This window comes from Eumetopias jubatus, unplaced genomic scaffold (genome assembly GCF_037043125.1).
Source record: "Eumetopias jubatus isolate StellerSeaLion01/CBP00866 unplaced genomic scaffold, mEumJub1_p1.0 scaffold_3, whole genome shotgun sequence".
Classification (NCBI taxonomy): domain Eukaryota; kingdom Metazoa; phylum Chordata; class Mammalia; order Carnivora; family Otariidae; genus Eumetopias; species Eumetopias jubatus.
Window position 1 is genome coordinate 127,861,579 of NW_028274809.1, and position 20,423 is coordinate 127,882,001.

The 20,423-nt window shown below is 34.9% G+C and overlaps 1 protein-coding gene across 7 annotated transcripts in view; it reads left to right on the forward strand.

The window, feature by feature from the left end:
- The window catches only part of NBEA (neurobeachin), a 685,632-nt gene that overhangs the window by 361,308 nt on the left and 303,901 nt on the right, over nucleotides 1–20,423 (forward strand). For all 7 annotated transcript variants that reach the window (XM_088021800.1, XM_088021804.1, XM_088021803.1 and 4 more), the window contains one exon: nucleotides 19,589–19,697. In XM_088021800.1, the coding sequence (XP_087877926.1) occupies nucleotides 19,589–19,697 (109 nt within the window). The remainder of the gene's footprint in view (nucleotides 1–19,588; nucleotides 19,698–20,423) is intronic.

A 20,423-nucleotide genomic window follows, 5' to 3' on the forward strand; every position in this document is an offset into this window, starting at 1 on the left:
CTTAGAACAGGGAAGGGGAAAAATTTGCTAATACCAGAGGTTTTAGTCCTGATACTATTTTATTTTTCAGTGATAGAGTTTGGAGTTCATTTTATTTTGTTTTAGGAAAAAAGTTGGAATTATAGAAACCTTCAAAATGCTCACCATAATGTTCTTTGTGCCATTCTAGATTTTTGTTTTCATTTTTCATACCAATTGCTCCTCCAATAAAGATTATTTTGGAACAAAAAAATGAAACATGACTAGCTATAAATATAAAAGAACAGATCATGTGTGCATTAATACAGCAAATGTCTATTCAGTATTTACTACATACTAAATCCTATTATAGGAGATGGGACTAGAGAAGTGAATGAGACAAACATGGTTCTGAATTTTGGGGGAAAGGCAAATATTAGAATAACACATACACTATTATAAAGGTGCCGTGATAGAGGTGGTATAGGTATTAATACAAGTAGAAGACAGGACACTTACTCTAGACTGAAAGGTATATTCTCCAAGTGGTAGGACTATCAGGGTTTTCAAAAAATGTATCCAAGAAAAACCAATACAATAGAACAAAGATGGCCTTTTCATTGAATAGTGCTGGACATCCACATGCAAAAAAAAAAATCTAGATACAGATCTTATACTTTTCACAAAAATTAACTCAAAATAGATCAGAGATCTGAATGTAAAATGCAAAACTATAAAATTTATAGAAAATAGCATAGGAGAAACTCTAGACGACTTTGGGTTTGGTGATGACTGTTTAGATACAGTACCAAAGACATGATCCATGAAAGAAAGAGTTGATAGTCTGGACTAAATTAAAATTAAAGACTTCTGTTCTACAAAAGTCAGTGTCAAGAGAATAAAAAGACAAGCCACAGACTGGGAGAAAATATTTGCAAAAGCCACTTCTGATAAAGGACTGTTCTCTAAAATATACAAAGAACTCTTAAAATTCAACAATAAGAAAATAAACAACCTGGTTAAAAAAATGAGCCGAAGACCGTAACAGACACCTTAGGAAAGAAGAGCTACATATGGCAAATAAGCTTAGGAAAAGATGCCTGTCATCATAAGTCATCAGGGAAATGCAAATCAAAACAATGAGATACTACTACACACCTATAAGAATGGCCAAAATCTGGAACACTGACAACACCAAGTGCTGACCAGGATGTAGAGCTACAGGAACTCTCATTCACTGGTGGTAAGAACACGAATGGTACAGCCACTTTGCAAAATAGGTTGGTAGATTTTTACAAAACTTAACATATTCTTATTGCAGATCTAGCAATCGTTCTCCCTTGTATCTACTCAAAAGAGTTGAAACTTATGTTCACATAAAAACCTGCACACAGATGTTGATAGCTACTTTATTCATAATTGCCAAAACGTGGAAGCAACCAAGATGTCCTTCAGTAGATGAATGGTTAAGCAGATACCCATTTATGTATGTAATACAAACAGACAATGGAATATTTATTATCTAGTGATAATAAGAAATGAGCTCTCTGGGTGCCTGGGTGGCTCAGTCAGTAAGTGTCTGCCTTCAGCTCGGGTCATGATCTCAGGGTCCTGGGATTGAGCCCCACATCGAGCTCTCTGCTCAGTGGAGAACCTACTTCTCCCTCTCCCTCTGCTGTTCCCCCTGCTTGTGCTCTCTTGGTCTCCCTCTCTCTCTCTCTGTCCAATAAATAAAAATCTTTACAAAATAAAAAATAAAAAAATTAACAAATGAGCTGTCCAGCCATGAAAATACATGGAGAAACCTTAATTGTATATTACTAGGTAGAAGAAGCCAATCTGAAAAGGCTACCTACTGTATGATTCCAACTATATGACATTCTTGAAAAGGCAAGACTATGGAGACAGTAAAAAGATGAGTAGTTGCCAGGGGTTAGGGAGGAGGAAGGCATAAAAAGGCAGAGCACAGAGGATTTTTAGGCCAGTGAATCTACTCTGTTTAATACTATAATAGTGGATACATGTCATTATACATTTGTCGAAACCCATAGAATGTACAACACCAAGAGTGAGCTCTAAGGTAAACTTATGGACCTTAGGTGATAATATCATATTAGGGTAGGTTCATCATTTGTACCAAATGTACCGCTCTGGTAGGGGATGTTGATAATGGGGATGAGCCTGTATGTGAGGAAGGGATATCTGGGAAATCTCTGTATCTTCTACTCACGGTTACTTACTGTGAACCTAAAATTGCTCTAAAAATTGTCTATAAAATTAAAAAAAAAAAAAACAGGAGGTTCAAAAAAACGTGTATCCAAACAGAATGACATCTTCACTGAGAACTGAGAGATGGATAGGACATATAGGTGAAAGAAAAAAAAAATAGAGGAATAAAATTCTGAGCCAACGGAATGGCGTGATACCAAAGCCTGGAAGCAAGAGATAGCAAAACATGTTGCTTCCTGGACAGCTCTTTTTAGTCAGCCAAGAGCTATTTAAGTGCCTGTTGTATACCAGCCACATAGAGGCAAGGTCATCCCTTCATGGCAAGGATCACTGGCAAGAGTCATGCCATGAAGGGGTTTGTAAGCTATGCTAAGGGTGCTGTGATATAATTGAAGAGAGCTAGGCATAATCTACATGTGGCAAATGGACTTCAGGGGCTCTAGACTGAATCTAATATGAGGTTCAGTAATCTCATTTAAGATGATGGTATCATAGACGGACTACTAGTGGCTAAGAGGAAGGAAGAAGTGGACAGATTTAAATTAACCTTTGGAAATTAAGTCTAGAGAATTGCTGATAGATTGAATTGTAAGAGGGAAAAGAAAGGATCAAAGATAACTTGATTTCTGGCTTTAAGCTGGATGGTTTATACTGTAAGTATAGTTTACTTAGAACAATACAGAAGGAAGAACATGGGCTGGGTGGGAGATGGTTTCACTGATTTTGAGTGAAAATGTTGAATAGGCATCTTGAATTTGGGTCTCTAACTCTCCAAAGAGATGGGTAGAATGGGGATTTGGATTTAGGAGTCCTCAGCTTGTATGTGGTAAATGGTAGGGAACCTGTGTAGAGGGAGCAGAGAACCTGAGGCCACTTTACTGCTTTCCTGCTGGGAATCGTCTTTCCCCACAGTTGTACGTGATTGGCTGTTTTCTCTCATTAGGAATCAGCTTAAATGTCACTCTCTCAGAGAGACTCCCTTGACCATCTTATTGAGTTACCACACTTCCATCACATGACTGTTTTAACATTTAATAACATTATCTCAAATTATTTTCATTGTTTACATCTATCTTCCCCACCAAAATGTACTTTCCTTAAGAATTTGTGTCCTCTTCACTGATGTACTCCTGGTTTCTGGAATAATATCCAACACGTAGCTCACAATCACAAGTATTGAAGGAATGAAGGAAAGAATGTTGACGAGAGTGTTTGAGACGGAATGAACAGGCAACAAAAGGGTTTTTAAGCTAGGATGAAAGGGACCACTGGATTCAGTGATGAGACTGTCAATGTTGATTTCATTCACAGGTACACTGGTGAGTACCTGTGTGCTAAAGATGCTGGGTATAGACCCAGGCCCTGCTGCAAGAGAGCTTACAGTCTCGTGGGGACAACAGTCTTACAATTACTGATGTAATAAATGTGCCAAAGTCGAGGGTACTGCAGGAGCAGATAATTCAGGGACTGACTTGTGAGAAAGTGGTGATTGAATGAGAGAACTGGGGCCAGGAGCTAGGTTGTTCTGAGCTGAGGAATGAGTAGAAGATGAGTATACGTGTCCACACGTACAGCAACTCTAAGGAATTTGGCCAAGAAGGGGAAAGACAGGGTGATTGCTGGAGGTGAGTTTTGGGGTAGTGGGGTATTTTTTTGGAAGGAAAGAAGGACTTGAGTATTTTTTAAATAGTCACTGAATACTCTGAGAGGGGTGAGACAGAGGTATGGGGGTTAGTCCCTTGTGGAAAAGCACTGAGAAAGGAGGCGGACATTTACATTGGTGGCAGGACTCAGAGGGGTTTTTGATGATACCTTCTATTTTCTCTGTGAAGTGACAGGAAGGACCATTTACTGAAAATGAAGAAAATTTGGAGAGGTGGGTGTCATATTTGAGAAGAGAGGAGAATATTGAAAAGAGCCAGTGTAGAAGAGCAGGAGAGAGAAAAGACAGGAACCTTAGGCATCTGGCCCAGATGTTGGAGGACCAGATAGAGACTGCTGTCCTTGATACTGGAATGTTTTCCCCAGCAGTCCACAGGACAGAGAAGACAGGCATTTGCTTTAAGACACTCATTTCTCATACTTGAATGAGAATAACATCTTCACTGAGTGCCAGCCCCTCCCCCATCACTAGTCCAGATTAGGTGCCTTCCCGTGTTCTCATAGCACCTTCCAGTTCCTCTGGTGTATACGTCCCATACCGCAGTGTTAGGGCCTGTTTCGTCACCATGTGTTTTGTAGGGCTCTTTCCACAGTGCCTATTACAACACGTCGCATATGTGTATCATTTGTATGGAGTTCAAATATCAGTTGTTGTATTGATAAACTGTCAGACTCTAGGCATGTACCATAATCTCCCTCTGACATAGTTTCACATCTGTAGAAGAGCGTGACACCTTTCTTGCCCCTTTTCTCTGAAGGTTGGAAATAATATATGATATTTATTATAACTTCTGCAACATAGGCTTTTAAAAATGGGAGTTTTGTTGTTGTCATGACTTATAATGTATAGTCAGAGTTTTGCTGACTCTCACCTTTAGTTTGTTTCATTTCCTTTCAATTTAGACCTTTCTCTTTCATAAATTTGAACTTGGGAGTTTCAGATAAAAAAAAATCATGTTGAGATAGTTGGGATGTAGTTACAGTAAAGACACATTACTCCATTTATCTGGCTTCTATTGAGGCCTACTATGTGTTAAGCACAAATTAGATTCTTTATACACTCTTTTATCTCATTTGCATGGATATACAGCCTTTTTCTTAACTTTTTCCAATAATTTAAAATGAAACATATAAAAAGCACTTTCTCTTGGTCGTTAGAGTATCAGTGTTTAATTTGTCCTTGTGGGAATGAAGTTAAAAATTTTTAAGTGGAAATTGTTATAAATGTTTATCCTACTTACCAGCTATACTTGTGGATATAATTCATCAATCATAGCTAGAGAAAGCAATTGTGCAGTTGTCTACAATTAACAGGACAAAAACAGTTGATGAATGTGCAGCTGAATTAAAGTACTCCCTAGGACAGGCTGAAATTATAAACTGGATCATTTAAAGGAATCTAACAAAGGATCTTTATAATTAAAACAAAGCAAGGTTAATGGGATGTAAAATTGCCTATAATATCTTGGCAATAATAATTGGATTTTAAATTATTAAAATATGAATTGAACTATAAAGCAAATAAGAAAGACTTTTAAATTATGGAATTTGAGTGCTCCTTTGAAATACATTAATCATTTGCCTAAAATAAACCTTTATCACTTTTTTGAAAGCATATAGGATATAATATTAATGAATATGCATAAAAGCAAGTGTGTATTTGTGTTTGGTACTAAATTTAACATAAGATTCATAAGATTCTAATTTTTATTTTGTTCTTTAAAATAGTGAAAAATATATAGCTTGCATTTCTTAGGTTTTGAAAAGGAAAAGGATATTGCATCTAAGCATAATTCTTTAGTGATTATATGGCCTTGAATATCTTCTTTAATTTAACAAATGCTATAGAATAATTAAACCAACAAGCTTTGGTTTGGCTTATTTAATAATTAAAGCAGTAAACTTTGAGTTTATTTTGTTTTGTGTCTTTGATTTGGCAAAAACTGTATTAAAAAAAATAGCAGTAACTTCCAAAACTGTAAAAGAAACTGTTTTTCTTAGAATTGAGATTCTAGTTTAATTTTGAAGCAAGAATCCCTGAAAACTTCTGGAAAACAGAAGTTCCCAACCTAATCTATACCTTTTCCTTACTACTGTGTTATTCATTTTATTCATGTTAATAAGTTTTTAAATCATGCTGAGTTTTGTAAATGAATGATGGGGAAAAAATCTTGTGCTTTTACAGAATTAATTGTATCATCTTAAACAGTATTGCTAATTTATAGACAACTTTAGACGTTGATTATAAATAAAATGTTATTTACCTAAAACTAAGATAAGCAACCTATCTAATAATGGCTAGATTTCAAGGAATAAGAAAATAAATTTAGCATTTAGTGATCATAAATTTTATTTGAATCACATTTTAACCATGTTTAAAATATATCTGCATATATGTATGTATTGAGATTCTTTTTGTCTTGTTAGGACAACTTTAAATATACTTTCCTCCTAGGCAACATTATTTTAACTTTGGTAAGAGTTAAGTAATAATTCATAAAACACGCATATTTCTTTATATTAAAAGACAAAAAGGTGTTATACGCAAACAATGAATCATGGAACACTACGTCAAAAACTAATGATGTAATATATGGTGATTAACATAACAATAAAAAATAAAAATTAAAAAAACTAATGATGTACTGTATGGTGACTAACGTAACATAATAAAATAAATAAAAATAAAAGATAAAAGGCAAGAGTGCTCAATTTTTTTTTTAAATATAGCTTGATTTGCATTTCTGGGATTTCTTTTTTCTTTAAGATTTTATTTATTTCTTTGACAGAGACAGCGAGAGCAGGAACACAAGCAGGGGGAGTGGGAGAGTGAGAAGCAGGCTTCCCGCGGAGCAGGGAGCCCGATGCGGGGCACGATCCCAGGACCCTGGGATCATGACCTGAGCCAAAGGCAGACGCTTAACGACTGAGCCAGCCAGGCGCCCCAAGAGTGCTCAATTTTTAATATATTCATTTATATGCCTTACTTCCTGCTCATTCTTATTTCTTAAAGACATTACTTTTTTTGTTGCTATATTCTTAGCTTACTTATTGCAAGAAAATGCCAGTCAAGAGTCAGATGATCCATGTCCTTATAGGAGACTTTGATTCAGTTTCTATACCATTCTGACATAACTTGGCAACAGAGGAGCCTAGAATTGGCATTTGTGGTTCATATGTTGTTTAAATAACAGGTACAAGTAAACTAACAGGTTGCTGGAGGGACCATGCTGACATGAAGTACAATGTGTATGGCCGGTCCAAGCATATGCTAAAGGTGAAAGGTGAGGTGAAGGAATAGAATGAGCAAGCCAGGTAAGACAGGAGAGTAGCCATGGCCTGGGCTATAGATTTTAGTCTAGAAGCTCTTCCTAAGGTGCCAGGGGAATTGAAGTGTTGAGTATAGGCTGATTATTTGTCATGTTGGTAAAGGGAGAACCTATAAACTATATTCTTTAGTTATTGTTGTATACACCAACATTTGAAAAACCAGAATACTTCTTTTATGATATGACTATCATAAAGAGTCACAGCCCAAGCTTGAAGAGGAATAAGAAAAAGTTAGTTGCTTATGTTTGCATGTATTAAATGTTTACATATTTTAAAAAAACACTACTCATACTTATGAACAGACTTCAAAACAGTCCATTATTCAAAGACTAGATTTTTTTCATCCTTAGCACAAAGAAAAATAATAGACTTAATTTACTTAAGAGTTGATTGATGTTAAAAAATGATTTAATATTTCTACCCAATATTTAAGAAAAACTAATACCAGTTATACTCAGTCTTCCAGAAATAGAAGAGTAGGTAATACTTTACACCTCATTTTATGGGGTTTCATCACTCTGATAACAGTAACAATTACAAGAGATAAAATTACAGATCAATATCCACCATAAACATAGGTGCAATATTAATATTACCTTTAAAAGTTGTCAAATCTAGGAATATATGAAAAGGATTACATCATAAGCAAGAGGTGTTTATCCAAAGGATGCAGAGTTGGTTTAATATTCAAAAATATCTATCAATGTAATACACCATATCAACAGATTAAAAAAGAAAAAATATGTATGATATTTTATTAGACATAAGAAAAACAGTTGAAAAATTCAACATATATTCATAATAAAACTCCCAGTAAACTAGAAATTAAACTCCCTCAGTGTAATAAATGCTATCTACAAAAAACATACAGCTAACATCCTACTTAATGGTGAAAGACTGAATGCTTTCCCACTAGATCAAAAACAAGGGAAGGATGTTCTCACCCACTATTTGTATTCAGTATTGGGCCAGAGGTCATAGCCAGTTCAATTAGGCCAGTAGAAAATTCAAGGTGGCTGAGAGAAGGTACTGTAATAAGTGAATTTAGCAAAGTCACATGATATGAGGTCAGTATTCAAAAGTAAATTATAATAACATGTATTTATAATATATGTGAAATATTGGAAACTTAAATAAAGCAAAACCATTATAATAGTGTCAAAAACAAGAACTACTTAGGGTAGTACTTAATAAAATTTGTGAAAAACCTATATGATAAAAACTAAAAAATATTTTTGTAAAAAAATTAAAAATAAAGAAATGAAGAAATATGGATCAGAGGACCTAACATGGTTAAGATGGTAGTTCTCCCCAAACTGGTCTATAGCCTCAAACCTAATCAAAATTCCAGCCGGCGATTTTGGTTTTCTTGGTAGAAATTAACAAGCTGAATTTTAAATTTCTGTGACAATACAAAGGACCTAAGATAGCCAAAACAAATAAAAAATGAACAGAGTTGGAGGATTAGTATAAAGATAGGTAGATCAATGGAAGGGAAGAAAGAAGATCTTACAACTCAATAATAAACAGACAAACTACCCAGCATAAATTGGACAAATGATTTGAACAGACACAGTAACAAAGAAGATATACAGATGGCCAATCAGCACATGAAACCATGCTCCACATCATTATTCATTCGAAAAATTCAATTTTAAACACAGTGAGATGGCATTATGCACATACTGTAATTGATATAATTCAATAGATTGGCAATACAAAGCGTTGATGAGAATGTGGAGCCACTGGTTGTACCTTGCTGGTGGGAGTGTAAAATGGTACATCCACTTGAAAAACAGTTTGTCAGTATCTTACGAGGTTAAACATACACTTAACCATTTGACCCAATAATTCTAACCTTAGATATCTTCCCAAGAGAAATGAAAATATTAGTCCACATTAAGACCTGTATGTGAATGTTCATAGCAGCTTTATTTATAATAGCCAAAAACTAGAAATAACCCAAGTGTCCGTCACCAGGTAAGTGGATAAACTAACTATGATATAGCATTATATGGAATACTACTCAGCAATAAAAGGTATGAGCCACTGATATGCACAACATATATGGAATTTAAAAGTATATTGTGAAGCTCAAGAAAGCAGACAGCAAAAATATGCTATGTTATTCCATTTATGTGATATTATGGAAAAGACAAAATTAGAGGGACAGAAAACAGTTCAGTTCTTGCTGTGGATGGCAGGAGAAGAGCACAAGGGAACATTTTTGCATGGAAATGTTCTTGGTTGTAGTGGTGGCTACCTAAATATGCATTTGTCAAAACTCGTGGAAATGTGCATTTAAAAAGAGTTAATTTTATTATATGTAAATTAGATCTCAATAAACCTGACTTAAAAAAAAATTACAGTAGTGCTTCATTGCTTGCAAAGTTCTGTAATATGACCTGCAAGGCCTTTGCTTAACTGGCCTTCCTTACCTCCCCACACTGATCCAGGCTCCCTCCATCACTCTTAAAGCACCTCTATGTCACCTTCATATTTCATTGTCCTTTACTACTACAAAGAAGGCCCTCAATAAATTACTGTTGAATGAATGAATGCCCAACTCTATCTCACTCTCTGGAATGCCCTGTGAGAAGCCACACCAAACTGATTATGTTTACCAAACAAGTCAAACACAATCGCCTGTTTGTGTGACTTTGGTCAAGTTACACAAACAAGTTACGCTTAATCTCTCTAAGCCTTAGTTTCTTCCTGAGTGTAATGAGCTAATTATGCTTATCTAATAAGATATCAAATGAGGTAAGAATCCTATGAAATGATACCTATAATGCACCTAGCCTGCTAAGTTATCAATTCTCAGTGTTTCTGACACATAATAGGCACTCCAGAAATGATCATTTGGTTTTATTATTATTTATTTAAGTGGCATGTGAGCTGGGTTTTGAAGACTATGGACAGGGAAGGTTGAGGACTCTAGAGTACCTTACACATCCCATCAGGAGCACTGGTGGGTTTTTGTGTGTTCTTAGTATGGTAGTATCACTACTCCCTTATTGACTTAATCACATTTTATGCAGAACACTAATACAGACACAAGTGGTAGGATAGGGTGGGAATCATGACCTGTTCAGAGGCTTCCTAGTGTATTGTGCTACTTAGCAGTCAAAACAGTAAATAAAAGTCATGTTACTTGTTTTTGCCCTTCTTTTCTGAAAGAAATGTATTTCAGATTGCATTATTCTCTAGTTCTTAGAATTCATACTGGTAGATTCAGCAATAAGAAATTGTATTTTTAATCAAGGGAAAAGCTCTTATTGGGACGTGCAGTCATAATGTTTGTGATACTTCTGCAACCCTTTTCGTTTGGAAAAGGAGCCATGCCATTGAGCACAGAACTTGGGACATTGACTAGAGACTGTCCTGAAGTACACAACTCCTCCTGGCCTCATTGCTATGATATCGTGGCTAATGGTGCTCTTATGCTCATTTGCCTCCAAATTTTTCCCCCAAATTTTCTTTATACACCATCAATCCATGTTTCTGTACTCCTGTTATTAGAAGTTAAATAGAATAAAGTGGCTTGAAGCAAGCCTTCTTTTCTTTAGTGACTGCCACATCTCTGATCTTGAGCTGGTATTTCTCAATTCACCAAGTCCTATTCCATCGCTTTTCAGACTTGTATTCCTGTTAGCATTGACTGTCCTTCTCTTGGACATTACAACTTTGAGCTGTTTACTTGGAATCCTAAATTTTAAGCTAGAAGCTTGATTATTTGGCCCAGGGTTAACCCTAATAGGAGAGAGTCTTCTGATCAGTATTTTTGAAACTTTTCTTGACCATTAATAATACATGAAATCAATTTAATGGGTTGCTGTCAGCATTTTCAAAAATAAGAAATAGTAAATAATAGAAAAAATAATCGTTCAGGTAAATATTATTTGCTGGAGTGTTTATTGTGTGGGTATATAGGGTTATGATTTGAAGTGTATTTCTCATATTTTACTTTGAGACACAGTTTAAAAGCCACTGTTCTAAGCTGATTTGACAGTTTATGTGTCATAAAACAATCTTAACATATCCTATTCTAATAGCAATGTTTTCTAAATCCATATTAAACTATAAGATAAGTAAGTTATACAAATCGTCCATACTGATATTAGCTTGTTGAGACTGGTTTTACATAGAAGAGTAAATAGCTAAGCAACCCATCACTGAAGAGATTGGAAAGAAGAAAAGTAGATTTGACATAAATTGACCTTTCTGGCCTGTGAACAAATCGAAAGTAACTCCCTTTGTATGTGTACCATAAAAGTTGACTTGATCTAGTGACCAAAATAGTATTAGAATACCTGGGGACTCATTTTAAGAAGTGACCCTAACCTACAATGTTAAATACATGTATGCTTTTTGTAATCCTTCTAATGATGTTATTTCTGAGCTAGTTATTTTGGGGATCGATTTTGGAACTGTGCAACTAAATGAAGTTAACTAAGCAGTGCCATGCTCCCCACATAAATAGAGAGAAATGAAGGTTCCTAAGAAATCAAATCCAGACTTTCCCATCATTCACACTGCATGAACTCAGTGGTCCTCAAATGTCAATGTGCATTAGTATCACAAGGATGTTTATGAAACATGTAGATGCTTGGGTCTCACCTCAGACCTGGGCAGTCAGAATCTCTGGATGGGAGTTATATCACCATTTTTAATATGTTCTGCAAATGATCAGGATCTTTAAGTACACCAAAATTTGAGAACTATTACACTTCATTCATTCATCTTAGGAGTCATGTAAAATTATCACCATCTTTACCCATAACTGGAAACATAAATATAATCATAAGCTAAGTGATTTTTTCTATGCTTCACTAAGAAGTATAATAGCTGTTTAGGTTCATAGTAGATTATAATATAAATTTCTACCTTTATGTATTTGAAGTGATAAACTTACATGAAGCCACAAATAGGTGATAAGAAAATGAAATGCCTATCGGTGGATCCTTGTTTTCATCCAACAATTCCCAGAGCTTTCTCATAACAGTTAAATACATGGGGACGTAGGTTTTCAACCAATGCTAATTCCCTCTCCTCACCTCACTTTCTCTCTTTAATGCCTCCTCCCTTCCATATCAAGTCCGTAGACCTCAATCTCAAGCTCCAAAATTATCCTTTAGGTTTTATCTTCCTTCTCTCTACTTTTCCCAAATCAAAACTCTAGTTCTCCTATGAATCTGAGACAAGTGTATGTCTGATTATATTTTTATAGAATAGGTTTTCATATAATAAGTTGATCCAAAAACATGAATAATTCATATTTTATTCTCTGGGAAAGGTTTGGTGTTTTAAGACAATAACTTAATACTGTATGTAATTTTTTTCCCTAACAGCCATATATAGAGAGAGATTTTCAAGTCTCTAGTGTCTGTTTTTCCACTTTTCTTTCCTTTGCACCAAAGAAAGACTCAGGATAGCCCACTACAGAGACCCCTACTGTGCCCCAGTTTTCTAATCTTTGTATTTTACCAGTCATATAATTGAGTAAATTGGGTCTTGCCTAAAAAAATATAAAGTTTGATTAGTAGTACAGCTAATAACTAAATGCTGACTTACAAATCTAGGTTTGAATATGTAGAATCACTTTGAAAGTCCCACCACAGCCTGATGTGGGGGTTCATAGACAAATGTCAAGATCTGCCATTGTTTTTCCTTCTTAATCAATGTAGAGGAACCAATGTATCAATGTTTATCTTTCAGAAAAGTGAACTACTATTTGGAGAGCCAGGGATGGGGCACCTAGTACATGTCAAACACTTTACAAGTATTCTCTCACTTGCACTCATAACCTTATGAGTTGTCCCTCCTTAAAAGAAATGTACTTTTGGAGAATGTAGGAAAATTAGAGACTTCTCAGGAACAACATGGTATTTATTTTGCTATTTTCATAAGGTGAAGACTTGTTGGCAGTAAAATATTTCAAGAACCAGTAGAGCCCAAAGCTTGTAAACATTTTCTAAAATAATTTTTTTTAATTTTAAATTAAAAAATTAAAAGTTTTTCCGGATTTTTAAATAGTCTATTTTTTTTTTAAAGATTTTATTTATTTGACAGAGCGCAAGCAGGGAGAGTGGGAGAGGGAGAAGCTCCCTGCTGAGCAGGGATCCTGACTCAGAGCTCCATCCCAGGATCCCCAGGATCATGACCTGAGCCGAAGGGACTGAGCCACCCAGGTGTCCTTAAATGGTCTATTAAAGGACTACCACACAGGAAACAAGCTTCTCTGACCCAACCAGACTCTACCTTGCAGTGTCACCAGAATCTCTATGCCAGATTTTGGGGCCAAAAGGAATTCTGCTGCTATGCTGTGTGGCCACTTAACTTCCAACAGAGTCTGTCTTCTTGGCTAAATAAATCAGGATCTAAAAATCTAATCTTACAGTTTGGGCATACATTCTTTTCCGCAGTTTATAAGCTATCTGAAATAGTACACCCTCATTTTCCAATCAGGAAACTGAAACTCAGACACAGGAAACTTGTTTGCCCAATTCATAATACTGATAAAAGGCAGAACCTAAATATAAACTAGATTTGCTTTTGTCCCCTCATTCATCATAGATAATGGAAGACTAATTTTTCTGACCTCTCATATTGCTTTTTCTATTGATTTTTTCTTTCATCAAATTACAGAGGTTATATTTAAAATCAAATTACAGAGGTTATATTTAAAATTCAGCATCTGTTAATCTCAAGTCAAAGACCAGCAATTAAATTATAACATACTGCATAAAATTGGATTCTTCCTAGAATATCAGAATTTGCCCTACTGATAGCTATTCCATTTGGAATAGAATACTTTGCTTTGTCTCTTGACTTCTTTCCTATATCCATGACAACTCTGTTTTAGAATAGGAACAAATAGAATTGAACAAATTGGGATTTTTTTTTCTATTTCCTTTGGAAAATAGGCTCACATTAGAAGCTGAAGACCACTTGAGAGTGCCTGGGTGGCTCAGTTGGTTAAACATCCGACTCTTGATTTTGGCTTAGGATGTGATCTCAAAGTTGTAAGATGGAGCCCCGCGTTGGGCTCTGTGTTGGGCATGGATCCTACTTAAGATTCTCTTTCTCCCTCTTCCTCTGCCTCTATCCTCATCTCTCTTTTTCTAAAAAAAAAAAGGAAGAAGATGAAGATGAAGAGCATTTCATTCATTTCCTATATTATATAGATACTATGAGGAAGAAAATGTTCTGTAATAGATATTCCTGAGTTATCCAGTATTTTTTATTTGCCTCATTTTTTGTGTGCCAAATGTAACATAGAATTTCCTGGTGCTAAGAAATTACCTTAACATTAAAATTCTATTTCTTCTTTGCCCCTCCTTCTCACATAACACATTCATGTATTCATTCAGTCATTCATCCATTTAGCCATATGTTATTTGTGAGTCCGTATTTCATATCAGGTACCTTGCAAATCATAAAGACCAGAACAGAAATCACTGAAACAGAAAAATAAGGTACAATAGAACAGATGAACAAATAACAAAGATTTTTTCTTTAATAATAATACAGGCAAACTATCTCAAGATTGATTAAGAACAAAATAGAAAAATAAACATCAGAAATAAAAAGGAAACATAATTATAGATAAAACAAATTTAGAAAAGAATGAGAGTGCTATCAAAATGTTTTACCATTAAAAATAAAAATTTTCATGAAATGGGAACATTCCTAGAAAATATATAAGTTCCAAAGATTGAATAACAAGTAATAAAACCCTAAAGTTCTAAGTATGAAGGAAATTTAATCAGTAAAAATTCTTCCTACAGTAATAGTTTACAGGTATATTCTACCAAATGTTCAAATAAAGCACCATTCCAACCATAGACCAACTGCTAGAGAACACAAACAGAGGGAATGCTCTCAACTCATTCTTTGAGGCCTGTTAAGTCAGGATTAAACTGACTACAAAAGTGAAACAAGATGTGTGGGAGAAAGGAAAACCACAAGCCAGTCTCCATTATGAATGTAGATGTGTGAATCCTTATTAAAATATTAACAGAACCGAGTCCAGCTATGTATAAAGATATACTATGTCTGTGGGAGTGGAGAACTAGGGGAGGGAGGTGGGGGAAAGTTAACCCAGGAATGCCAAAGTTGTTCATCATTTTAAAATTCCTAAAAATGTCTTTCATTTATCATATTAAATCCTTATTATGCTCCCAGTAGGTTCAGATGCATCAAATAAAATTCAACATTCATGATTTTTTAAAAATATTCTTAGCAAACTAGAAACAGAGGATTTTCTTAATCTGAAAAGAATGCAGAAAAACATGCCACTTTATTTCTAAAATTTATAATCAAGTTAATCTGGACAACATATTTTGGCATATACATATATTAGATAAAACAATGAAGAGGCAAGAGAATGATAAACACAGTGCAGCAGAGCGGTTAATTAATGTGTGTGTGTTTATGTGTTAAGTATATATCCAAATCAATATAAACATACATTCAAATAAATACGGTATTTTTTTAAATAAAAAAAAATAAGTGAATAAGGTTAGGACACTAAAGATATTTCTGTGGGCTCTCAAAACATGAGTAAAAGAAATTGGCTGTAAAAAAGAAATAGAAACTTCATCTTCAATGAAATTTGGTTTTGTGAGTTTCCTCAACAGTCCAGATGTAAGACAGAGGAGGGAGACCAATGTCTTAATCTAGGGTTACATATTTCCTGAGCAATTGCGGCAGATAGATGGGAATTGAGTGAAGGTGCTGGCAAGAAAGTAGTTACAACGTGGAACTGTGGGATGGCAAGTTTGGTGGGAAAAGAAGTGAATCTGAGCAGTGGAAGAAGGATTAAGAGAACATGAAGGGATTAAACAATTGCAAGTTAGAAGAATCAAGAGCTTGTTTTTGCCTGGGTCCAGCGGAGGGACAAATGAAGGCAAGAGAGAACGGTAAGTGTAGGGAGGTTGCAACCAGAAAGTAGATTGTTGGGGTTTAAAGATTTAGGAAGTGAAGCCAGTTAGGACTGGTAGAGTGATTTCCTGAGGTGAGGTAGAATTGAAGTTTCTAAAGGAATCATAGATTTAGGTATTTTTAGATCCCCTTAAAAAGGGACAGGGAATTGTGAGCTACTCTGGGGAATGGTTTTCCATGTGGATAATGAAGTTACCCAGAATGGTTCTGAGTCAACTAAGATTCTTTTTCTCTATGGAAGTAAAATAACCTACGTTACTTGATGTATAGCTCATAAGTATGTTAGTTGATGTAGAACTCCTAAGTGTCAGAGCTAGGAGCATGGACTTCAGGTAATTAATATAATTTCTCTGGTGTTTATGAGGCAGGAGTCTTCCCCACCCTCTCCCGTTCTTTGCCACTGTGCCTCTTTGCTTTGCCAATCCACTGTTCTGCTCCTGGGAGTCATACCTATTAACCAGCCAGACCTAGAGCCTCTCCCTTCCTGCTGTGTTCTGTTAATCTATTTAAGTTTTGTAATCCACATTAATTTGCACATATTAGATTTCCTCCTGGCTTTCTTCAGCTTTCATGCACTACACAAAGCCATCGAACAGAATATTCCAGTATTTCACATCTCTTTTCTCTTTTGAAGCCAGCCTAGCAAATATAGACCAATGATTTCAACAAAACTTAATATTCAGAGTTTAAATTACAGTCTTCCTTTAACTTCTTTTATTTTTCTACATCCCTCAGTGAATTGAAGATTATCCGTATGATTGTTTGCCCTCCAACATTATAGAGAAGTCTGAGCCTTTTTTCACAAGTATTGTGGCTTCTAACAGATTCCCCTAACCTTTTCATTCTTTGAATAATTTATATTATCATTAACTTTTGTGCTAAAAATTAGAAAACATTCACATTGGAATATGCCTATGTTCCTCTTAAGTATAATTGGAGAGATTATTGCTGCATGTTTTCAGGTGATATTTCCACTGACCCTGCTGTTATGCAAGATTTTAGTTGTGCCTGTGTCATACTGCCAGGAAGTCCCTGCTGGTCTGAGAGTGACAGCCATTATTTAACTTAAGTCTCATCACGGAGCAATGATGTCAGACCACACATGGACTTTGGGTGAAAAGATTTCTACTAAGAACTATGTTGAATTCAGTATCCATGTTACTGCCTTGAAATAGACCATTCACCAACTGGTTTTCGTAGAAGATGCCACACAGATATTACACATAATTTGTTGAAAAGATATTAAAACTTAGTGCTATGTAATTCGACCTTAATACATTACAGTGAAGAAATAAATTCAATACAGTCAGACTCACTTCAAAGCCATGTTATATAGCTTTTACAAATTATATTAAGCAATAACTTAGAAATATCAGGATACCCAGTAATATTTTTTGTTTGCTTATACATAGTTATCAGTGAAGAAGACGAGTTTGCTATAGGTAGACAGAATGTAGTGAACAATATAGGAAGAATTACTATGAGTTGCTATTTAGTATATACAAAAGTTAAAATGAGGTTCAATCTTTCCCATTCTGACTGAAATTTATAACAACTTGAGCAAGAAAAAAATAATGAGCAGTAGAAATAAAGAATAGCAATCTTGAAAATAGCACTCTTGTTAAAAATCTAAGTAGAGAAAAACTGGACCATGAATGGAGATGAGTGTTTGAACTGAGTCTTAAAATGATATAGGTAAAAGAACAGACATTATTTTGTAAGTTTGCCCTTTAAGAAAAACCCAAAAAGACTTGAGTTAATTTCAAATATCCTTTGATTATTTTTAACACAGCAATTGCGTATTGCAAAAGAAAACATTTTAGAAGATGTGAAAAGGCCCAATCACTGTTTATAATTAACAAAATGACAAGAATTAATGTTAAAATTGCCCACAGTGGAGGAGAGCAGTAGTTAACATGAAAGGTTTTACTTCAGAAAATATTGTTGGCTAATGAAGATGCAATGCAAAATATAAAATTATGAGAATTTTTTTAAATTGCGATCTGAGGCAAAGAACTTAATTTTTCTGAGCCTTGGTTTCTTATGTTTAAAAATGAAAATAACATATATCTCTCAGGTTTCTTGTGCAAATTAAATGTTATGTGTAAAGTACTTATTTTATTACCTAGCTCTCAAGAAGTGGTTTGGTGACAGTTGTCGATTTCTTCTCCTCCTTCTCCTCCTCCTCCTTCATCATCATCCTCCTCATCACCATCATCATCATCATCATCATCATGTGGTTTAAACCAAGAACCATTTTTAAATCTCTTATTATTCTCATTGACTGGGCTCAGCTAAGCAGTTCCTTTGCTCCCTGTGAAGTTGTCTGGCATTTCAGTCACCTGGGAGGCTGGCTCTGGGCTGGGAACTCATCTAGGCCTGGGATCCTGAGGTCCTCTATTTTCCTCCCCGGGCTGTCTACATAATGTGAGCTTCTCTCAGTATTGCAGCAGATTCTAGAAGACAGAGTTCCAAGAAAGAAGGGCAAAAGGTACAAGGCATCTTATGCCCTGGCTCAGAAGTCACAAAACATCACTTCTGCTATATTCTGTTGGTCACAGGAAGTCACAGGTGGATCTAAGGGGAGCAGAAAATGACTCCTCTTTTTGATGGAGCCATAACAATATCACACTGCAAAAGAGCATGTGGGATGGAGATACTGTTGCAGCCATCTTTGAATAACCTCTGCCCTATGCTATAAAAGAAGTATGAAGAAGCTCCCTGTGTATACATAAGAAAAGGTCTTCAAGATATATTGCTAAGTGAGAAAAGCTAGGTACAGAAAAGACTGTCTAATATATTATAGTAGTGTAAGGGTATGGGGGAAAACATTTGTATTTTCTTATGTATTTTTTAAAGTCTCTGAAAACATGCAAGAAACTAATATAACAGGTGCCAGATGAGGTTGGAAATCAGGTGTTGAGGTGATAAAGTGAGGCTTTTCACTGTATGTCTTATTATACTTTTTAAAAACAATTTGAATATTCAGATAACTTCTATTGTTTAAAAATTCAGTTTATAGGTTTCCCAATATATGGCCATCTAGCGTTTGTGTGAAAATTTACTTCCAAGGTAGTGAATTCTGTTGTTTTCACCATTTACTCCAAAGGTGATGAATTCTGTTGTTTTAACCGTTTACTCCAAAGGTGATGAATTCTGTTGTTTTAACCATTTAAAACACTGTCAAGAAGCCTTGATTTTTTTTGCATTAACTAACTTTATCAAATTAACTGAATCATTCATTGACAAGACACACAGTACTTAACAGAGGCATTGTTGTAACAGTTTTATGGTATATTTCTGTATTTCAAATGTCTTTGAATTATAATTTCATCTAAATTTCATAATGTAACTTTAAACTTTATCCATAATTAATATTTCAAATACTGAAATTTGATTATTAAAAAGTAGTATTAACTGAAGTTATTAAGAATAATAATTTCAAAGGTATCTTCCTTTTTAGATTACTATGCCATGCTATGAAGGACCATATAGTTCGTGTTGCAAATGAAGCTGAGTTTATTTTGAACAGACAGAGAGCTGAGGATGTACATAAACATGCAGAGTTTGAGGTAAGGTTTTGGTGGCAGATTAAATTCTGCTTCTCTGTTATAAGTCAGCTATCACTGATGATAACCTTACATAAGAAGGTTTTTTTAAAAAGGAAAATTTCATTCAAGTCATTTCAGTTCTTTTTTTTTTTTTAAGCTTTAGTAAATGCCAAACACAGAGGACTAATTTTTACCTCATTTACAGCAGACAGAGATTCTTTTTACCATGCACCTAACCCTTTGGTAGACTAAAGTTGTTCTAATGTACTCTTAAAGGCAAATAAAATTTTATGATGCAATTCCTTTAGTAATTTTTAAATTAGTTTATACATCACTAGAGATGGGCGTAACAAGTGGTTATATGAAGAAACTCAGTTTTACCAAATATTCAGTAATTTATTATTTATTAATGTATCCATCTTTAGAGTGGCCAAAGATCACTTCAGTTCATGTTTTATTGTTATAATCAATATTTTATTGACAATTGAAGCATTGCTATTATATGGTATGCATGCAGATATATACATATATTGAGAGTATAATAATTTAAAGATCCTCATAAGTACCTTGACTAAAGAAAAAATTAAGTATCGTTTCTATTTTATATGCAAAAACTAAAGTATATGGAAATATTGTACGGGTGCTTGGGTGGCTCAGTTATTAAGCGTCTGTCTTTGGCTTAGGTCATGATCCCAGGGTCCTGGGATCGAGCCCCACATCGGGCTCCCTGCTCCCAGGAAACCTGCT